At 39.4% G+C, this 23,398-nt stretch overlaps 1 protein-coding gene across 1 annotated transcript; it reads right to left on the reverse strand.

Annotated features, from left to right (window-relative positions):
- Window positions 1-235: 235 nt before the first annotated feature.
- Window positions 236-7,698, reverse strand: LOC125884221 (caspase activity and apoptosis inhibitor 1). The gene is made up of 6 exons (XM_049569072.1): window positions 7,512-7,698; window positions 6,200-6,391; window positions 5,253-5,337; window positions 4,391-4,448; window positions 4,207-4,274; window positions 236-4,080 (listed from the first exon to the last, which is right to left on the reverse strand). The coding sequence occupies exons 1-6, from the start codon at window positions 7,614-7,616 to the stop codon at window positions 3,584-3,586; spliced, it is 1,005 nt and encodes a 334-aa protein (XP_049425029.1). The 5' UTR covers window positions 7,617-7,698; the 3' UTR covers window positions 236-3,583.
- Between the last annotated feature and the right edge of the window lie 15,700 nt (window positions 7,699-23,398).

Here is a 23,398-nt window from a genome sequence, read left to right on the forward strand (position 1 = left end):
TTAAACATCTCTCCTACTTTGTTAAGGAAAAAGCTGTCTGAAACTTGAAGAAAATGAAATGTGTCTGATGAGTCATTGCTTGGGGAAATCAATTCATTTAGTCATACAGAGGTGCTAAGTTATTTATTGCCTGTCAGCATGAGCTGTTAGTTCAATTTAATTTCTCGCTGCAGAAAGAACAGAGACGCTACAGAGGAAATTTGAAGAGAATTATTTTATTTATGCAAACAGGATGTGTTCTTAAAAAAGTGACATCAACATTTTTCATCCCTTTTTTGTCCTTGCGGTTTTTCTGCGGTGCCACAGTAACATCTAGAGTTTTGCATTGGACTGACAGGTCCTCTTTTTCACAAATATACTTATGTTTCCAGTGCTACTTCTACAATCCCCAGTGGCTACTGAGGAACAAAACACACTGAAAGCACTAACATTAAGACAAATGTGCCCCAAATCTAAAAATAGTGCGAACACTAAAACACAACAGTGAAAGCACACAAAAAAAGAATGAAAATGTGCTCTGAAAAATAAAAAACATTGGAAGTATCAAAACAGTAGAAATGTGCACCAAAACAAACACTGAAAAGGGCAGTGGTGAGCCTATTTTTGCCTTAGCAACAGCAAAGACAGTGAAGTGTTCCTACCTCAAGGCTGTAATGCTCAGAGCACACACAAAACTAAATTGTTGGATTAAAAAGAATGAGAAAGACAGTTTTGTTATTGAACCTTACCACTATTTTGGCAAAAATAAATAAATAATGATGCCCTAACCCCGCCCTCAGCTATACTTATATTCCGGCACACTGGTATTGGATCAAACCCCAGCTGTATGAGTTAGCATGTCATTGTAAATGTGAAAATAAAGGTGTCAAGCCACTACAGTTAACATGTAATTTTAAATGTGAAACTCAAAGTACCAGGATACCACAGTTCGCTTGTGATTCCAAATATTAAAGTCAAGGTACCAGGAATTGGCATGTAATTCTAAATGTTAAAATCCAAGCACCAGGATACAACAGTTAAAATGTAATTTTAAATGTTAAATATCAAAATCAAGGTGCCAGGATACTACAGTTAACATGTAATTTAAAATGTGAAAATGAAGGTGCTAGGATAAGTTACACTGTAATTCTAAACGTTAAAAGCAAGTTGCCAGGATACTACAGTTTGCTTCTGATTCTCAATGTTAAGGCAAGGTGCCATGAGTTAGCATGTAATTCTAAATGTTAAAATCCAAGTACCAGGATACTACAGTTAGCATGTCATTCTAAATGCTAAAATCAAGGTGACAGGACACTAACGTTTGCTTATGATTGTAAATGTTAAAATAAAGTTGTTGTGATTAGCATGTAATTCTAAATGTTAAAATCAAGTAACCAGGATTAAGATTTAGATCTAATTGTTAAAATCCAGGATACTACAGTCAGCACGTAACTGTTGTATGGGAATGCTATCACTACTCAGCATGCAACATTACTACACTAAAACAGTAGTAATGTTGACTGAAGTACATTTAAGCTAAAATTAGCATGCCAGGATGCAAAAGGTAGCATGTAATTCAAAATGTCAATAATTGAATGTATATGCTATCATTTAGCATGTTAGCGGGTCAATTTACCTGTTTGTGGCAGTGCCAGATTAAAGTAGGGTCAAATTATTCTGAGCCTGAGGACAAATTATAATGGCAATCCATTAAGTTGACCTAATTGTTGATATATCTTATTCTGGACCTGAAGGTGTTGGACCAAGACACTTAAAAACATACCAAAACTGTGAAAGTGTTTTTCTATTTTGTATTTGTCTGAACTGTTTTTTTTTTTTCTTACTCCTTTGCATACTCTGTCTATAGGAGAGATACAACAATTACAACTACCCAAATGTAGAACACCTATGAGTGTATATACATTACAAAGTGAACTTAAGATACAGTCAATGCACAATCAGTTCTATATATATATATTTTTTTTTTTTTTCAATATTGGACTTTGCACCGCGTCTTTCCCATGGTACATGTCCCTCGAGAAAACTTGACTTTGCAGAGGCCTAAATTCTCTTTAATTTTGTGCAATAGTCACATAGAGAAAGTTAAACATAAAGTTGAGGGTATAAACCACCCTAAAAGTTTTGAGGACTATTGTGTAATGAGTATCACTTACCAGAGGCTTGGTCACAACACTGAGGAAAATGACAGGTGCAGCTATTAAACGGATGAATCAGAGAGCACAGAAACTTTTTGCATAACCTTCTTTTTGACTTTCATAATAGCAACATTCATGGCAGCGTCATACCTCAATATTTTAACATGGATCAAGAGGTTCATTTGAAATCAAAAAGTACTCCCTCAACAAAAACAGCATCATCTCAACTCCATCAATTCATTTTTTCAGCCCACTCATTTTGATGCCTGCTTAAAAAGCCATTTATCTGCTCATACCAAATCATAATTGGCATTCTAATAGCAGTAAAATGACACAGATAAATACTCACCAATCATAGACACTACCAGCACTTTAGAATCATGTATCCCTTTTTACTAAAGTGGACAATTTCCTCTTCAAATCATCAATGAGTACAAAGATACCTGCACACGCATGCATAGAAAAAGACACATTTAACGCTCTCCACCCTCTTTCCTCCCATGAAATAACCCTTTTAAATGCAAATACCCAGGAGGCAACTGGCTTCTTATCATACGTTTCATTGTCTCCTTTGGGGTAGTGGGGTTGAGAGCTGTTTTGCTCTGCATCTGCATGTAATTGCACACATACAGGAACAAAGCAGCTTCGGAATAAATTACAGCAAAAACACTACATTAGGCGAGAGATGCTATTAATTCCAGCCGCTACATAGACGCACAGAAAGACAAAATTTTAAAGTTCCTCCAGAGGATAGCAGTGGCGGGTTCTTTAACTTGATGTATCGGTTGAGGACAGCTGGTCTACTTATCTTTGATTTATTTCAGTTTTGGGTTCCTCTGTATTTCGTCTGTAATGCCATGGGAGCTGTATTTTTTGTTGTCTCTGCCTAACCTGTTGTAACAGACCAGCCTTAACATTTAGAGGATGCAAGTATCAGAGAGATGCCAGTGCACACTTCAGCCTGACAAGTCAAACAGGTGTTCAGTGAAGAAATATCGCAGGTGTGTTGACTGTAAATGACAGCACAACACTGCCGCCACCTACTTTGCCTGGCAAAGCTCGGTCTACGTACTTAACAACCAATATTCTCACACTCTTAAAATTGACAAATTTTTACCCCAACTGTATAACTGAAAAACATCGAGGGAAACTTGACTTTCAAGCTGTTGTGACCATTCTGACTGAGCAGATAAATCATCTCCTGCTCTCTTCTGCTCATATTGGACACATTACCATGAGTGTACTGTGGCAGGTGAACACTGTCATCTAGTGGCCATAGACAAAAATACAGCTGGAAACTCAATTATGTTTATCATACCAGGACACATTCATTCAGTAGGTTAGGACAAGCCTTGGTGTGTTTAACTTCCCAAGTAACATCATTCCAATATGGAGTAATAAAACCACATGATTTCATGTATCATTCAACCAACAACAAACAAAACATGCTACACATTTTTTGTCACGCTCTGCTTTTTCCCATCACTTGCTTTCATCAGAGCCTTTATGGCCCTCGCCCTCATTTCCAGCTCCAGAAGCTCCAGTTGCTGAATCGACGGCCGACACGCTGCAGGCGCGCGCCCCAAAACAGGTGTGCCTTGAACAGGTAAACTAACATCCGTGCACGGCGGAGGTGCACTCTGTTCCTTAGCTTCCTCTTTGCTTGAAGAGGACGAAAACGCTAAAATCTCACTGACGCTTTTGTCTATGTCGCTTTGGATGTCTTTCTTTCCACCTTCCGCTGGTTGAGAGCCCGTGGGAGGTTTAGGATTCACTGGGTCAGGGTTTACAACTGGGTCAGCGCCTTCCCTGCTGCTGTCCGCTACTTTCACCGCTCCGTCCACAGCTTTAACAGTCTGCTCCTCTTTGGGCCCTTCTATGTCGCTATCGTAAGTGTCTGCGTTTATGCTCAGGACGTCGCTCTCCTCTCCTGAACCGCCACCCTCTGTAAAGAAAATTACACCAAGATTTTAAATGTAAAATGGCCCCTTTTTAAAGCTTTTTTTCTGTCTTTGAAGTCTTTGATTGAGTGCCTGGGGGATATTCTTCCAGCGCATTACGTATTAATTACCTTGCTTAGGGTCCTCAGTTTTTGCAGTGTCTTTGAGGCAAGATGTAGAGTCCACATTATTGTCTTGCCTTGATGAGGGAAAAATGAAAAAAATAAAATACACGTAAGTATGAGAAAAGCATGAAAACACACTCCACATTCACTTCGAAATTGTGCCCTGATAGTTCTCAAACTGTTCACTCACTGGCTCTCCAAGGTCTCTTCTGTGTTTTTGTCACCATTTCCAGATGTCAGTTCTTCTCCTGCAACCAAACAGCAGATTTAAGTGAATGACATACTTTTGGACAGCTCATCCCAAAAACAAAAATACATATATTTTCTTACTTGCAGTGCTTTTTATCAATCTAGATTGTTTTGGTGTGAGTTGCCGAATGTTAGAGATGTCGGCCTTACCTCGAATATGATGGAAGTAGATGGCACTCGGCTTGTGAGGCTCAAAACTCAACAGCAAAGTCTCTTTACAGAAATCTGTTACTCAAGATAATCCACAGACCTTGTTGTGAGCAGTTTTATGTAGGAACTATTTTCCTATCACTGAACTACACCTGCCGACTGTATCACCGCGCAGGAGGACACATGAATGTACTCACTGAGGAGAGGCTGGTGCTCGTGACAGTGCGAGATGTAAACATCAATGGTGTCCTCCTCTAACTTTAGCTAATTTAGTGGTGCTAGTTGAGCCAACAGTTGATGCATACTTCCTTCTGTGCGGTGATACAGTTGGTGGGTGTAGTTCAGTAGAAAGAAAATAGTTCCTACATGAAACTGTTCACAACAAGGTCTGTGGATTATCTTGAGTAACTAGGTCATGATATCTGGAAGAAGACAATGCTGTTGAGTTTTTCAATGTAGTGCCATCTAGTTCCATTGCATTCAAACAAAAACAGACATCTATATTATCTGAAACAATCGGCAACTCACACAAAAAAAATCTGGACTAATAAATAGCACTACAGGTAAAAGAAAAAATATGTATTTTTAATTCTGGAATGAACTACCATTTAAAGATTGTTTCGTTCCACAAAGTATGTAGCTGTCAAACTTACCTCCTAGGATCTGTAAAAGATTTTTCTCTGAGATCGGCTCCAGTTGCTCCCAGCACATTTTTTTGATTTCCTCTAAACTAAAGTCCTGTGAATGACAATGTGTTTAATAGTATCTTTGACAATGGGCTGCTTTGATAGCCTCCCAAGTAAGTAGCATAAGTCTACAGTCTGACATCTTTATCTGTTTTACATAACCATTAACACTATCTGTTCAAAAATGTCTAGAGTCGACACAAATCTGTGTATGTTTTTAACTTCATTTTCTTTACGATACATCTCCATAGCTAATTTACAGCTATAGATAAAAAAACATTACCAGCAACTAAACACAGAATATGTTAAATAACTAACAGCAATTCCCTGTCTAACTTAAAGTGATTTTTTTAAGTGATGTGGCAAACTAAAATGTATATAAGGTGACTTCTGAATCAGATGCAATGACATTTAATACAGTGTGTGCTTACAAAAAGATGGAACAAACCTTTTCATGCAATGATCACTATTGCTCAAAGTCCTGTTGCTTTTTCAGCAAAGGCTGGTGCTGTTGTAATGTAGCCAACAGTACAAAATATGGCCATAAATGTTGGAAGACAACACTTGGCAAAGCAGAAAATGTGGTTCTTAAAACCACAAACTACTGCCAGTAAAATGCACTGTGACAGCAAACTGCATTTGCCTCAGTTATCCGTGGACAGACATCTTGAAGACAACACGTAAGGAAGTCCAAAGCTACATCGCAACTGTTGATAAATGAGGCTTATTCCTTGGACCGGTTAAGCCTTTGTCCGCTGCTCCACAAATGCCTTTTGATCAGTACTTGACACATACTTTATATTTTTATAAATGAAAACACACGAGTCAGAAATTGATAGCATTTCCATACATACCATACTGAGAGCATGAGTTCAAAATCATATAACCTGTTGCTTTCATGCTCACACAATCACCTTGAGTTCATCAGGCAGCATTCTCCGTAGCTTCTTCTCCCCCAGCACACGCAGACACTGCTCCAGCATCTCCCGCCTGTCAGCGGCATAAGCAGTGATGGGCTTGAACGGCAGGTTGAGGTCAAGTCCCCCCTCCTCAATGTCACTGCCAATCCTGTCCAGCTCTGCGTCAGCGAGCTCATCCTTTGAGTCCTGCTTTGGGAAACCAACATGTTACTGAGACAAAGTGTCTAGAGTTCTTGAGGAAAGATGTAAGAGTAAGCAAAATGAAGGATATAAAGGTTTTGGAAACTGTAATAAAAGGTTAAAATTTAGTGTTTACGGTTTTTCAGATTCTGATTTCTTTCTTTTTCTTTTTTTGTGTGTGATAATATTACATGATAATAAATCAAACGGTGTGTAGACTTGGATTCTGTGTCAAACCATTTTTACTTCTTTGTATTCATTAAATTGTAAAAATGGCCTAAAGTGGACTAAAAACCCTTCAACTGTTTTCCCGTAGACTGATTTGTGTTACCAAGTACTTAAAATGGAAAAGAATATGCAGATCACACAGCTGCAACCTAAACTTAGTTGACTAGTGGTTACATCAAGCTGAAACTAATGCAGTAATACAACAGCCCTCCAACAAGTCCTATGCCTTTTAATTAATCATGTTCAGTTCACATAGAGGGTGTAGTTTGTGACGCTATGGAACTGTGCTGAATTACACTATGGTGTTTTTAACATTTTGTCCATGCCATATTAATGTTTAAATCAGTTTTACCTTGAATTTGAACGTGATGTGAAGTTATATTAAGAAAACTTATTTTTTAAAGGACATGTAGACACCCTGTTTATCTACAACATCTTCAATAGCAGGCTACAGAAGCCAAAAGTATGACAATACCATAGCCTATATTAATTTAAACAGCTACCTAAACCCTCTAGAGATAACAAAACAAGAAGCTAACGAGCATATTACTTTCTGGGGATGTTAGTCCCAAAATAATAAGGCTATTTGGCTTCATTACAATCAAAGCGTGCATGTTATGACGTAGCAAATAAAGAAAAAACACTAACATCGACTGAACAGCTGAAAACTTTCAAGCTAATTAATTCAAACAAATGTAGCGTTACTACCACAGCTCGCCCAAGTTAAGCACAACATTCAAACGTAACGTTACTTGTTAAAGGAATTTACTTAAGGTAAACCTCTTTGTTTCGTCTCCTACAGGTCTACAAACAAACCTAACTACGGCAGCACGGATAAAACGTTACTGTAGTCTAAACAAAACAAGACGTTAGCACGACGCTAGTTTGAATATCTCACCTCCAAGTTAGCTTCCGCACTTCTTCGCTTGTTGCTGTCGTGTCTTTCTTCCGACTGCGAGTGTTTCCGTTTCTTTTCAGCGCTGCTTGATTTCTTTTTGAGCATTTTTAAGTTAAACACACCGGTACTTCTCCAGAAAGCTGTTCACTCGCGAGCTCCAGGCGAGCTCAGTAGTTTGAGTTGAATGACGCGGGGATACTACGTCATTAGCGAGCGACGACTTCTTCTTCTGGTGTCGAGGACCTAACAGCCCAATGTCTTCAGCCACCGCCACCTCCCGGGCTGGGGTGTTTCTCCTTCATTTCTCAATCTACCAAGAAAAGAAGAAGAAAAAGGGAAATTCTTTTGATACACCCATCCCCAACTTCCATCTGGTTAATCTATGTTTTTTATAATCATGACATCCTTATTTATCCCACAGGTGTGACTGCGTTTTTGTATCTTTCTTAGATTATCTTGTACATAAACTCAGAATTGCTTACAACTGTGGTAAAGCTTCACAAACAGACTTATTAAATGAGCACTGCAGTGCTTGACTATAACCATATGTCTATCATTTGTGAATGCAGCTGTAAGTTCCCACACTCTCGCTAACAAGTCTTCCTCTGGCCACAACAACAAAGACTGTCAGTCTGATGCTACACCACATTCTGTTAACGTTATAGCCGCACAGGCGTCTGTATTTTGACTGAACCTTGATGTGGCGTTCCAGTGACCTCTCAAGCTGTCGATAGAAGTGCAAATACATTCAAACTGTATCCCATCATCATTTTACACTTCAAAGCTCGCTCAGATTAGTAGTGACAGTCAATCACAAGTCCTCTTCCTGTATTTCACACGGTCTTGCCATCTCCCGGTTTCCATCTGCCTCACCATTTCATCAAATGCAGTGTATCGGATTCATTACTGCAGCAACCTTCAAACCTGCTGCCGCTGCTCATTTACATCGTTCAGGTTCTCACATTTAGAATCAGACGGTGCTATCCTCATTGGTAATGCGTGTTTGTTTCAAAGGAGTTTACAAAGGACTCTGGGGTGGCATAATAATGACACATAGGTAACAAATGTTTGCAGAACTTGGGCTTATAATTATGCAAAACAATGAGACATATGAAAATGCACTGTCTCTGGCTGTGGTGCATTATGCATGGCCTGTAGAAGATATGTAAAACTGTGACATGAATCAAAAACAGTTAAAGGATCAACACAAGGATGATATATAAATATATATCCTCAGGCAGGTACATTTTTAATACAATTAATATTCATATAGTATATTACATGCTTTTGTAGGCAGCAACACAGTCCTTATATCCCCAAAAATCCATCAACTTAACTTAAAGAACAAGCTCTCATTAATAGCAGAATAACAATACACTTCAGCAATAAACAACTCCCTTCAGTCTGCCCTCCTTATTACCACCCAGGTAGCCATGTATTTCATTCAGCTGGACCGAGACACAGGTTTCAAGGTGGTGACGACACAAGCAGGCTGTAAATCACCCTAATTGGCTTCCCCGCCTCTGCCTGAAATAAGGCGGGAGCCAATGCAATGGCTGCCCGGGCGCCATGGCGACAGCTGTCTCCACATAATGCAGGTTGTTATCCTGATGCCATCCGCCAAATTATGCAGTGGATATGGTGGGAGGTGCGCATCGATCACAATCACGTCACAATGTGTTTTCTTTGCAACATCTGCTCCCATGTGTCTGGATATCACCTCGTTAAAAGGGCAATGATGGAGCTGGCACTGTTGAAGGGGACACTGCATTGGAGAGGCATGAGAAGGATCAGGAAAACAACCACACTCTGTATATGTGTGTGCGACGCGTGTGTGTGTGTGTGTGTGTGTGTGTGTGTGTGTGTGTGTGTGTGTGTAAATTCAGAGACCTGCAGCCAAACAATTTTAAACATATGTTGCAAAGTTTTGTGATATGAGACAATTGTATTCACAATAGCTCATTGTCAGAGTGGAGGCTGCTCACAGAAACAGTGTTTCATGATCCTCGCTTTGTCTTCAGAAGTGTGTCTGTTGAATACACATCAAGAGGCTGTTGAAATTTGGCTAATCAAGAGATGTACAACAGTGAGCTGAATGCTTTTGCTATTTTTCTCATTTGATTTAGTTTAGCTGCATAATGCAAGTAAAATGAGGAATCACAGCGAGAAGCAAAAAAAAAAAAATTAAAAGACTGAAAGTGAAATTAAAAAGCTAGCGGAGCTCACTCCAAAGGAAACAAAGAAGGAAAAACTGAGAACATAAGTGAATAAGAAACTAAATTAAGACAAGCTCAGCACGGGAGAATTGTACAAAACACAGTGCAAAGTACATTCAGTTGAGTCTGGAGCACAAAAAACAATGAAGTAGATGTGTGCTGAGTGTGTCTGTAGTTTGACAGGGGAATCAGCATTGTTTTTAGTCCTTTTATTTTCATGATTTTACAGCTGAAAAGGAGCAGTTAATAATAATATCTACCAACTTTCTCCTGTTTGAAATTTACACCATACATCACAGTATATAGCATCATGTGCATCATCATAATGATCACAGATTGCTTAGTAAATACATATTTTCAGCTTATTTTCAGAGAAAATCAGTGTTAATTTAAGTTGGAGCACTCAAATCAACCCTATTCTAGTGCCTATTTATATCCACACCCGTCACATTTAGTCATTTCAGCACCTCTGAACATTTTTCCTGAATTTATATAAATTCCACGTGTGAACAGACAACTCTCCAATCAACACCTGTCCTTGTCAAATCAACACTTATTGACAGTGGGATTGTTTAGTGTTGAATAACAACTTCTCTGCCAACTGAGCCACTTAGAGAGGAGCTGTGCATTTTTACCCCGATTCATCTGACACATAACTGAGACTTTCTCTTAGAATCAGATAAAACTATCCTTTAAAGTTTTGGCCAATTATTCTGCTTAAATATCAAAAATACCTCTTATTTTACCGCTGTGAAAAGTTTGTGAAGTCGGTGCTGGTAACAACTCTTATTCCAAGATCTGAATGGAGGTCAGTAGTAATACAAAACTGTAATTAAATTGATTGCTTAAGCTTGTGGGTACAATATTTGATACTTTAAAATATATCCATATAATGATACAACCCCAGCAATTCTTATGTAGGCATCTACTGGCATTCTTGACTGCTGAAACAACGATCTACAACAACAAGATCTACATGTAGGTGTAGAGCCTGTTAGTTTGAAAGGGGGGCGAACCGAAGCAATTAAGAGAGACCATTCGGACCAGGTGAAGAACAGAAGTTGATGAGAGATGTGTCTGACTGCATCGAGGAAGATGGACAGTTGATTTACACTTTATTCTTAGATAGTTTTGTTTGAAGTTATTGTCTGCGTGTTCAATGTCAACAAAGAAACTGTCAATGGAGTACTGACACTAAGCAGCCTTGGACTACGGGAGCCCATGTCATTGGTCCGACAGCCCATTGTTCCGACATCCCATTAGTCCGACGGTCCACGGTGCTGAACGGCTCCCGGCGGGTGTATTTCTACCATGATGGTGCGCCGCGACCGGCTCTGGGTCAGCTGGGAAAGGCTTGAGGTGGAGCAGGCCCACGGCTTATGTGTTTGTCACTTTCTTTTTCATTTTAACCCACACCATGATCTTTTCCTGACCCTAACCAAGTGGCTTTTGCGCCTAAACCTAACCAGACCTTAACCACAGGGCATCATGATGATTTCGGAACGGACTTCGGAACAATGGGCTGTCAGACCAATGGGCAGCTCCCGGAATATGAAAGGTCAGCGCCGGGACAGCAAGGCTACAGGACGGCCCACATCCCTTACCTTTAGCCTGGCAGCTGAACACTTACTCTACTGATATGTGTAGTACAGAATATTTACAGGTAGCCAAGCCCTAAAAGCAAATTTGCACTTCATAGGGTAACAAAGAACGACCCGTCTACCCTGACATTCTCACCCTAACAGTGCCCAGTTTCCCTTCTCTTGCCTAAACTAAACCAATCCAACCAACAAAGGCAACGAGTACCAGCCAATCATCGGGATAGTAGGGCTGGTAATTCCTTCGCTATCCTGAAAAACCTAAATTGCGCCCTGGAAGCTCTAGATGAGTGTTTGCCCCAAGTAACAGTTTCAAGCACCAGATTGTATTTGAAATGACACAGTCAGTATGAGAATTAAGGAACACTAATATACTTTGGTTTCATATTTTACAGTTAATGTTAGTAATCTTCTGATGTGCATAGATTAATACCGATACAGGTAATACTTTGAGTTCCACAACAATCCTGTTTTAGTGTGATACGTATCTGTACATATACATGTCAGGCAGTTCATCGTTCTTTAGGGCAAATTGTCCTTTCTCTTTAAAAGACAAAAAAAAAAAAACGCTTTAATATGAAGGCGTGCATTAAACATTTACTGGGAACAAGCCTTTTCAAGTTCAGGGAAGACTTGTGGGTACCCATAGAACCAATTTTCATTCAAGGGACCCCTTTGAAGATCGCAGTTTTTCTCTTGCCAATATTTAGCCTAACTTTGGAGCATTGTCCAGCCCTCTTCCCGACAAGCTATGCCAACATGGTTGTTTAGTTTCAGTTAAGATACCACTACCTTAACACTAGCTGAAAAATTCAGCACGCCACAGTCCTTAAAGGCAGTAATATCCGCCATTGGCCAGCAAATGTATTATGTGGGGCACGGCCTCCCCTGACCCCCACCTTGGGCGTGCCACTGATACTATCCGATACAATCCAATACATCACGTTACAGTATGATACGATTCGATACGATATGATACAGTACGGTACGGTACGATACGATATGATACAATACAATGCGATAAACTAAATTACCCCCATAGGAAAATCTGTCCTGGGCTCAGGAGTTGCACAAGTATTGCTGCCTTACAATAACAGTCCAGAAGAAATGAAGTATACACCATAAAAACACAACAGTAGCCTATTGCACATAAGCCATTCATGTATTGCGCATAACACCAGCACACAACAGACACTGTCAGACAGAAGGAGAAGATTACCTCTTAATTAAACAAATTAATGAACAACCCATCAGGAAAAAACTGAAATGCTGTTCAAAGAATTTATGAAACTGACTAAGGTACATCCTTGGAAACCGAAGAATGGGATTGTGTCTGGAAAACACTTCACAAAGCATCTTAACTGGTGACAAACCAAATGATCAATCATAATTTTGTGCATAGAACAAATTTCACCCTTGTTCGATTGTAGAGGATGGTTGTATCTGACTGTGATCTTTGTTGGAACTGCACATAAGATGAAGGTATTTTTATCATATGTTACGGGCTCACATTCAAGGAAAAACCTTCTGGGAGAAGAACATGCAATCCCTGGGATAGATCATCGCTGTGCTGTTCATTGTGATCCAGCAATGTTGCTTTTGAATTACACTGTCTAAACACAACAAAGACATTTTAACAAGCAGATGCATGACAGCTAAAAGACTGATAGCGATGAATTGGAAGGACATTGATCAGCTAAAAGAGGCACTGTGGCTTCAAACTATTTTGGAGAGGATCTCCACGGAGAGAGCTGTGTGATTTTTTTTTTTTTTTTTTTTTGAAGTGTATAATGAGGAACAACATAATATCATAGTGGACACTGTTCATAAAATACCTACCTTCCCCAGATATTTGAGGCATACCCCAGAAGCAACATGAACAGTCCATGTTTTCTTTATTTATTTCTCAACTGGACACTTCACTTTGTTTAGTTTATCCTTTAGACCCTCATCTCACAAAGCTAAATATAATCCCTCCATTAGAATCATTATTATCATTTCCTAAAACCTTTTTATTATCTTTTTCCTCACCCTGTATACTGTAGGTAGTTCGAGCTACTTACAGAGATCCAGTGGTACAGCAGTACAACTGTCGACTGACTGCTTTAAGTGGCAGAAAAATGTAACCACATATGAGCCTACTTAACAACATCTCATATCTAGTCCTTTGAGATTGAGTACCTCGAGAGACTATTGACATTGAGACGCCTTGATATCATGTCACTGGTCCAAAGATGAAGCTATACAGATAATGGCCCATCACTGAAGGGTTTGGAGAGATGGGTCTTGCAGAAATATCCTCCTATGACTGAAGAGTCTCAGTAGCTCCACAGCAAAACGAACAAACGTAGCAAAATAATCACTGCAAGAAGGAGTCTTAATTCAGCCCATTTTAATGGCTGTCCAGTGTCCCTAACTGTGCTTACAGAAAGTATCCTCAGCTGTCGTCCCCGATAACACTTTGCTTTATAAGCTTCAATTATCCTAACACAGCTTTGTGCAGCGGGCTGACAGTTGTCACCAATTAAATTTAACTAACGTATTAGTTGTCAGGAGTTGTAAAATTATAACCAGTGGATAACAGTTTCTCTTAATAACTACTCTTCTCCACATTTTAGAGGTGCTTCTTTTAATATGATGAGTTGTATCTGCTGTGTACTTGCCTGTTTAAATTTAGTTTGGGGCTCCAACATTGTAACATTTGAGAAAAAGCGAGGCAATATTGATTGTTAAAGTTGACACTGACAATACCTCATCAATTCGGAAAATGAATATTGATGTTCATGTTATATTTTTACAATACACCAGTGACAATGAGGTAAAACAACTTCACAGATGCAGCTGTAATACCCTTGTTTGTTTGCATTCACAGGAATGACTAAGGAGTCTGAGTTGCATTAAAAAGATTAAATGGCTGGAAATAACCCTGCTATGTAATCATAAACAATTACTGAAGAAGACAGCACATATTGCACATATCGACTTAATATTCACTTTCAACAGCTTTAAGTCTTCTCCTTAAAAACAACCGAAAGCAGCACATAAAAACACCAAATAATGTCACTAAAGAACTAATCACTCTCTTTCTGGCTCTGGATCGCAACACAACAACTCTCCTGCTTCCCTCATTCAGCATGTTGTTAACTTAAATATCAATTGTTCTCACTTAAGCAGCAGCTTTTCTCCATGGTGCTGCTAGGCAGCTTGTTAGGGGGCTGCAAAAACAAGTCAGTGTTTACACAGTTGTTGCCTTGAGTAATGAAAGCCAGAGACGTCTATTAAAAATCTATTAATTGTCTCGCACAGACTTTTAGGAGAGCTGTAGCTCATCAAAAACAGCGGACATTGTTGAGTGAAGTTTTTTTTTAATCAGGTGAAATTCAAAACAGATAAAACAGAAAAAAAGAAACACTCGACCACTGTTGTCTTGTGGCTTACACTTGTCAGTGTATACTATAGCGGAGGCAACTTTACAATATTCATGAGCCCACTGAGGTTTGAATTAGACATGTTAAAGTGCGCTGAGTGTACAGCCTTGTTGGAATAAGACAAACACGTGGGAGCCTTAAGGGATCGCCATGATTAAAATTCTGACAGACATTACTGCCTAAAGTACATTTAGGAGAAGTTTCCAAGATATAGCTGCAGTTAGAGTAGATGAAGAGTATATAACTAACACAGTTCACGCCACTTCGACTTTGCCCTTGTTGGATGAAGTACCCACATACAACCAATAAATAAATAAAGAAATGATAATGTGGGGTCTTGAAGAAAGTCTAAAATAATATTATAATAAGTTAATAATCTACATATGTATGTAAAAAAAGAATATTGACTCAGTTGACAAAACAATAAAATGTTAACGTTCAAACTTGCCAAACATCTCTAGGTTTTTTTTTCCCCAAAGGTTGAGGACTGTAAGAGGCTGTCAAAAGCTTTTGGAACAAAAAATTAAGTATGCAAGTGGACCTTGAGTAAACAATGTTTTGTCAGGTGCTGTTTGTAAAGTTATATTAGCTGAACTGAACCAAACCCTGGTGCATTCACCCATTGGTGCAGACCAAACAGCTGCTCTCTGATCCACCTTGAAAGAGTTTTATCGGGCCACTGTCAAGTGAACTCTGTAGCAGTTATTTCTGGTGTGAACACCATTTGAACCAATCAGCAGACGCGTACCCTTTTTATGTTTCATTTTATCGCTTAGGAAAAGTTCTCTTTTCTAGCTATGGTGACGGGTTAACTTCCTGAATATATGGGCCAAAGAGAACATTTCTCTATTACTCAAGAAGATGCATAAGAACACCAAAGTATTCAAAATATTCAGTGATAAAATGACAAAAAATAGATTCCAGTGCAATATGACAATCTCAGTAGGATCCTTAACTCGAGACCCATAGTTAGCGTGATAGGTGTTGAGATGTACAAGGTGAGGGGGAAGGTCCCTGTCACTGCATGCACCATTTGATTGTTGTCTGCCTTGGATAGCCATTTCCGGACCATTTCAGTTTTGCCTCTGTAAACGTAAACTAAACCAGCTGGAAAGTTGAAGCGATGCATCATCTTCACATTGGTTTGATTCAGGCCTTGACCTGTAGGTGTGAACCCACCCTAAGATTTTTGTGAAATCAAACCCTGTTTTGGTACTGTTAATGTTGGCCATTTGATCAGCAATATCCATTAAATGCATTACAATTCTCTCATTACTTCCTTATGTATTTGTTTTTACTTTGTTTGTTTGTTTGTTTGTTTGTGGCCACCATTCCTGCAATTGATTGAAAATATCTGCCTATGCATGACAGATCCACAGGAAATGATGCAGCATCTAATCCAGTGTTACTAATTTGATACTGGTTTGCAGTTGCACAAACTGTAGTACTGACTGATAACTCAATCTATGTGAGTTTGTTTGGCTGCACTGTAAACTGTTACAACAGTTGCTCTCTGTTGTATTCCTGACAAAGCAGGTACTCAAAGAGTGTTTGCTGTCATATAAAACCGCATTTGTTAAATCAACCAGGACTGAAATCTCAAGGATTGCAACTCAAAGGCCAAACATGAACCGTCAAGCTCAACTTTTATGGATGAAAAGTGCCCAAGATCATGGAAAGTTTCCACATTTGAATTTCCATGGCAACTGAGCAAACTCAATCTTCTGATGAGGGATGTGCAGTGTGATGAAAAGCTCCAGAACAAGCGAGTCAGTGGACCTTGAGTTGAGATTCTTTTGTCGATTGCTGCTTTCAAGGTCAAGAATGAACCGTCAAGCTCAATACAGAATTGAATTCTGGTGTGAGTGTTGTTTCATATTGTTATTTTCTCTTTTTGCTTATTTCACAGGAAACACCTCATCAAAATAACTGTTTTTTAAGTGTTATTCATTCCAGTGTATTAGAGATAAGACACATTTACAGTAGGCTACATTATTGTATAAGGTATTGTCACAAAATTATTATTTCTTCACCTCTATCGATAGAAAACTAAACCCTAACTGACAGATAAGTCGAGTATATGACTTTCCATAATGTTCATGCTTTACTCTCTTTACCGTCTGGTTTGCCAAACACCATAATGCATTACTTTAACTCAGACTGGCTTTTATTATTTCTCATGAGAGCTGGAGCAAATTTACGCATCATTCCTCTATCCCAAGCAGAAATCATCTGGAGAATATCCATCTTAAATCTACAGTGTACCCGAGAAAAAAAAAAAAAGGAGGCTTTTTTTCACAGCCGGTGTGCATTTCACATAAACCAGTCAAGTGATGTCAGTCATACTCATATTCCAGCTGTCACTGCAGTACTTTTTCTACTGGGATAAGCCTCTCACTACTTATGCTATAAGCCTTGAAATTGTTTACTAAATAATAAGATAAAAAGTGCATTTCTTCATAGGACAGGCTGGGAGATAACGCAGTGGAAGAGGGATGAAAACGACACTGACATATCTCATCTGCACACATTCATGTGGGAGCAGCTTAGGAAGAAGCAACATGTACAGGAGTGTGTGGGAAAAAGGTAAGGAGATATCGGGAACTCACCCCAGCTGCACTCCTGCCGAGAAAGAGCAATGAACTTTGAAGCTTCTTTGGAGCACAACCAGCAGCTCACTTGCAAGGTTCCCAGGAGCTCTGCTCCATGTGCGTTCGAGTTAGAGAGAGTGAACAAGCAGGGAGAGATAGCCTGTCGGGTCTAGCAGGGTGAGATGAGGACCAGGCACAGGATGGGATTTGGTCTTCCTTTCGCCTTTGATTCAGTAATTGAGGGCTAAGATTGGGTAGGAAACTGACAGACTCTTGGCCCTCAAGGGCCAACCCCTAGCCTCCAAGAATCCTCGGGCACTGGTTCACTCCCAGGACACTCAGCCTCGAGGTTGGGCCCATACATTTCTCATTTAATAGAGAACAGAAACAGAGAGAGATGAGCTCGTTGTTATCTGCTTGCCTGGGGATTGTCTGAGGCTATACTTACCACCTGGCTGCCTTCTTCAACCAAAATCAGAGCAACTTTCCAGAAACATAGTACTTAAAGTAAAGGACAAAACTGGTTTGAGAGTAGAGACACCAGCAAATTAAAACATTCACCACATGTAAAACAATACAACATGTAACTGTAACATGTATCATATCCACTCTACAACTCCCAGATCAAGAAGAACGCTAGAAATGAGTCTACAGCCATGCTAACATGCTCACAATGACAATGCTAATATACAGTATGCTGATGTTTCGCTGCTTATGTTTACCATGTCCACCATCTAAGTTCAGTGTGTCAGCAACATTTGCTAATTAGCATTAAACACAAAATAGAGCTAAGGCAGATGAGGATGTCATTAGTTTCACAGGAGTGTGTTGCATTGAATTGCTTTTTTATCCCTCTGCAGCAGAGCAACACTGTGATGTGGAAAACTGCTTTTCATTTCACAAAATACTATTAAACTGTAGAAACATAATTTCCAATTAGAGAAAATATACGTGTTAAGCCTAGATATACTATCTAATGTATGATTATTTTTTCCTGTACAACTTGGCATGGTCACTGTCCTTTCAAGTAGCATAGCAAGCAGACAAAATTATGTTTTTCTCTTATTATCTTCAACTATAAAGCTCCAGGAGCCAAAAAAAAAAAAAAAAGATAAAATGTTCCGTAAATCCTTGTTGTAATGGCTGATGGAAAAAATGTCACAACTCATAATTACCTTTATCTTTAAAATTGGCTACATCCGCTTAAAAGTTCCCGTACAGCAATAAAATCAAACATCATGAATCACTGTGTAAAACATATAATATAGCCTAATACGTACCCTACAGATTCAGATGCAAGAATGCTGGCAAAAACAGAGAAAAGTTTGCTGCATCCCAAGGTAGCTTTGAAGGGACAAGCCTTGCAGCAGCCTTTAAGTATGATTGACAGCAGCCAAGCCTGACATATTAGTGCCATTTCCAACTGTCAGAAAGATATTTACAGTCACATAAGCCCTGGATTTATCCATGACTAATTTTTGGAGCAATTTCTCCACTCACTCTATCTCTTAAATTCTCTATGAGAGGAAATCTGAATCAGGTCAGATAAAAAAAAATATATATAGAACACCACCTTCAAGAGCATCCTTTTTAAAACATTTGTAAACAAAAAAAATTGCAGCACACAGTATTTATATATATCCCTTTAGTGTATTTCTATAGAGGAGGATATGTGTTAAAGCTTTAACAGGAGTGCCATGTGTTTGTCTGCATTAAATCCAGGCCTTACACTCAGTATCTCCATAGATGGCACTGTTTCATTGCAGAAGAAACAGCCTGGCTCTTTGCTGCCCAGAAACAATGATGCAGCGGCAGTTCAACATGAGTATGATGTCATGCTGTGACAAGCATCGACCCAAAATTTCTGGTGGTCCGTGATAGATGTTGTTTAAATTAGTTTTTTAAAGAAAAAGATGTGTTTTTGAAATGTATTTCAGAAAATAATTTACAGCTTTTCCTCGGTGTTTTGCTCCACTTAAGGATGTACATGTCGATGTCTGTAATGTCTTGTGTGTACAGTGAACCTTATATGTGACATAATTCCTATTTAAGAATCTTTAAATGTCAGAGCTATAGGAGGTGGAAAAGAATAATAATAACTGCTCTCCCACGAGGCTCCGCAGAAGGAACAAGTGGGAGTGACTACTCAGGAGTCTGGGCAGCGTCTGGACAAAACTGTCTTTTGTGAGTCTCAAGTGTATATTAAAGCCCCTCTATGCTGAATATTAACTTCAGTGTATCGTTCTCAATTTGATTTTGATTGCACACAATGGCTGTAGAACAATTTTAATCATGGCATAAATTGATTTACTTTATGTTTTGACTGTGGCTGAGGACAATGTGGCGTGGACCAGACAGGGCTGGCATAAGGCATAAAGGAGGAACCTTGAAGATGGCTGATTAGCTACACTTCATAAATGTCAAACCTGATATGAATACTGAAAAAGAAATTGCTCATTGTGAGTTTAACAGAAATAATTTGTAGAAAAAGCCTATTTATATGTGCCATTATTCAGTTTGCATCATTGTCTTTAGCCATTAGCTTCAGCTATGCTTTGTGTCCAGTGCTAATTAGCAAATGTGGCTAACATGCTAAACTAATGCTACTAATACAGTAGCTCTGTTCCATACGTGCCCCCCACCCCCAAATGTTAAAGCAAAACCCACACATTTGACTATGCTATACTAAAACTATGCTAACTATTAGCATGTTCTCTTTGTCGCTGTGAGCATGTTAGCATGCTGACATTAGCATTTAGCTTCAAGCATTGCTTAAGTGCAGCCCCAGAAAGCAGTTAGCGTCACTGGAGACTGTCTGCTGTCTGTAGTGGTCAGTTTTTGTCGTTAAATATCAGCATCAGCTAACACTGACATTATTTCAGCTGGTAAAAAGCGCAATTATATTTCTAATTCTACACCGTATAGATGAGGAAAGATTTAATTTCTCTGAGCTCTGTTTTGAAAAATGGGTTGGCTGACATTTACCAAACTGACACATTTAGCTTACATAAATTAAATCCAAATGAATATGCCACTATCGACTGTTGTACATACTGAGACAAAATAAAACAAGCCGTAATTAAATTAGGCTTGATTTATTAATTTGCTTCTTTTTTGTTTTTAATTGCATTTTGTTTTTGTAGAGAAAAACATCACAGCCCCCCTCAGATAAACACTGAAAAAGCACTTGGGTACTCAGGGAAACACCTAAAATACATCATTTCAGTAAGGGACGGTCCAAGAATCAATGCACAAATAAATAAATGTATGGATGTATGTCTGATTTTGTGATAATAAAAAAAGGGGAATAACTATATAATGCTCAAGGGGGGTGCATTTGTTCTCCTTAATATAAACATTAAAGTGGCAAAGGACTTTTATTTTGAAGACACTTTCACCATAAACTGATGCAACTGATATGAAGTGTTGTAAGTGTAAAAGGAAGGAGGACCCCGAAAACTCCATCCATACTCTCTCTCTCCCCCCCCCAGTGAAACATACACCCCAATCGCCTTTATTCGGGTCCGCGCAAGGTTTGGGGCAGGGAAGGTTTCTGATTGGATAGGGGGCAGGGCGGATTTTACATGTTTACGTTTACCGGAAGACAACACTGTAGCAGAGATATTGGATAAAGGAGATACCCCACCATAACTATGATTTTGTGCCTGATTTTACCGCCTGTTTATCAAGATCACGAGATCTCGCGAGAACTTGTTTTCTGAGACGGACAGGGCTCAAACAAAGTTAACTTTCTCTTGATCTGTGCGGATGAAAAATGCAGCTTTAGTGTCAGAATGTGGGAAAATGAACCTAATATTTACTTTAGTGACTACAGGGTGAAAGAATTGACCATAAAATGTGATCATGTTCATTTTCCTCATTGACAACAACACATTCAGAGCTGCCGCAAGTCTCCTACAGGGGCGTGGCGCTGATGTCACTGAATCAGAAAGTGAGCTGAGTGGGGTATCTCGCTTTATCCAATATCTCTGACTGTAGTCCTCGCTCCAGATAACAAGATGCTTGACGACGCTGTTCTTACAACCTTGTTCTGCTAATGCTTCGTAGGAGGAGAAGGGAGGTAGAAGGTCGAAGAAGGGAGATAGAAGACCGTGCTTTAGGGGCGTTGGTGGCTTAGTGGTAGAGCAGGCGCCCCATGTACAAAGTTGTTGCTGCAGCGGCCCGGGTTCGACCCTAGCCTGTGGCCCTTTGCTGCATGTCATTCCCTCTCTCTCTCTCTCTCTCTCCCCCCTTCACACTTGACTTTCCTATCAATTAAAGGCAAAACTGCCCCAAAAAATATCTTAACAAGATCACTTTTAATAGGAATGAACTTTCATTCCGAATGAAAAGGGAATTAAACTGTCCATGTTAACCGATCATTGTCAGTGTGACCATGTTAGCACACTGACATTAGCATTTAGCTCGAAGGACCATCTAAGTACAGCCTCAGGAAGCAGTTAGCGTGGCGCTAGACCATCTAGTAGTGTTCTTTTTGCAACCTGTCACTAAACATCACCATCAACTACATAAACATTAACTCAGCTGGTAAAAACCGCAATTATATTTATAATGTATAGATAATGTGATTTTATTTCATTGTGCTCTGAATTGAAAAATAGGTTGGTTGACACTTAGAGAACTGACACATTTACACAATTATATACAAATGAATATGCCTCTTTTGACTGTATATTCTGAGGCAGTCAAAACAAGCAGTAATTAAATTAGGCTTGCTTAATTAATTTGTTTCTTTTCTTTTTTAATTAGAGTTTATTAGCTTTATTTATAAATTTATTCTTATAGAGAAAAACACCACAGCTTGCCTCAGATAGGATTTGAAAAAGCATTAGGGTGCAATCAGGACAGCATCTAAATACGTCATTTCAATTAGGGAAGGTCCGAGAAATAATGCACAAAGAAATGCATGGAGATGTGTCTGAATTTGTCGCCCTAAAAGGGACAAAAATATACAACGTTTGATGGCAAAGGAGGTGGACAAGGACTCAGAGTCATAGGTGTAGATTTCAGAGGGGGGCGGCGGCAACAGGTGCATTTGCCCCCACCAATAAAAACATGAAAGTAGCAGAGGACTTTTATTTTGATGGAATTAAAGATATTTTCCCCTTAAATTGATGCAGAAAAGCCAATGCAGTAAAATGCATGTTCAGTATGTAAGAAATTAAGTGTCTGATGCTTTAAATTTTCTGGTAGAGGACCCTCAAACCCCCGTTTCATATACCCCTGCACTTGCCCAGAGTCGTCCCCACCCTCAATATTAACACTGGCTGTTAAGGTGCCCATTTGGGTCATTTGCGGCTTTGGAGCTGACAACAATTGGAGGCTCTGTTTGATCTGCAACAGTTCACGTTCGCAAGTGTATGTGATGGTAAAGCAGGGCATTGTTGCTGAAGGAGTTTGCATCCTGAGCAAAACTTAACAGGATATGTTAAGAGTATAAACACACACACGCACACACACACACACACACATGAACTCACATACATTATAGGGCAATACCAAATACGCAGGACCTGGGACTATGGCTTACAATGTGAGGGACTGTCATGCACTGTCAATCAGCCGCCCTTCAGTTCTTTGGTTGGAGGAACAAAAAAGCCTCCAGTGAGCAGGCTGATGACTGATTATGCCTGACAATAATGTTTCAAAAGCATCACGCCTCCTAAATATGACAAAGCAAAGCACTGGGTGTGGGCTGCTGCAATCCCCAGACTACTTTCAACTTCAACTGAGTGCTGCAAAACTACAAAATGCAATACATCACTGATGCTTTAACTATTGATGTTCTCCTGTCACTGGTCCACTGTGTACCCTCATCATCCATCACAAGTTCCTACCTGTCTCTTCTCTTCCTCCTTACACCTGTACTCTTTACAAATGAGCTCCCATGATGCGGCCTGTCTATCCCACCAATATCAGCCGTTTCGCACTATTCTTCAAGGCGCAGCTGAAGTGTTCGCTCCTCAGATAAAACAGCTCTATATCTGAGCAGTCGGATCGATAACCACGGCGGATATGAATGCAGATCATGGT

The sequence above is a fragment of the Epinephelus fuscoguttatus genome, linkage group LG23 (genome assembly GCF_011397635.1).
Source record: "Epinephelus fuscoguttatus linkage group LG23, E.fuscoguttatus.final_Chr_v1".
Taxonomy (NCBI): Eukaryota; Metazoa; Chordata; class Actinopteri; order Perciformes; family Serranidae; genus Epinephelus; species Epinephelus fuscoguttatus.

Coding starts and splice junctions, on each gene's coding strand:
- LOC125884221 (XM_049569072.1), bottom strand. CDS start 7,616: ATGCTCAAAAAGAAATCAAGCAGCGCTGAAAAGAAACGGAAACACTCG. Junction 5,338..6,199: donor TGCTGCCTGATGAACTCAAG/GTGATTGTGTGA, acceptor TGTCATTCACAG/GACTTTAGTTTAGAGGAAAT. Junction 4,275..4,390: donor GAAGAGACCTTGGAGAGCCA/GTGAGTGAACAG, acceptor TCCCTCATCAAG/GCAAGACAATAATGTGGACT.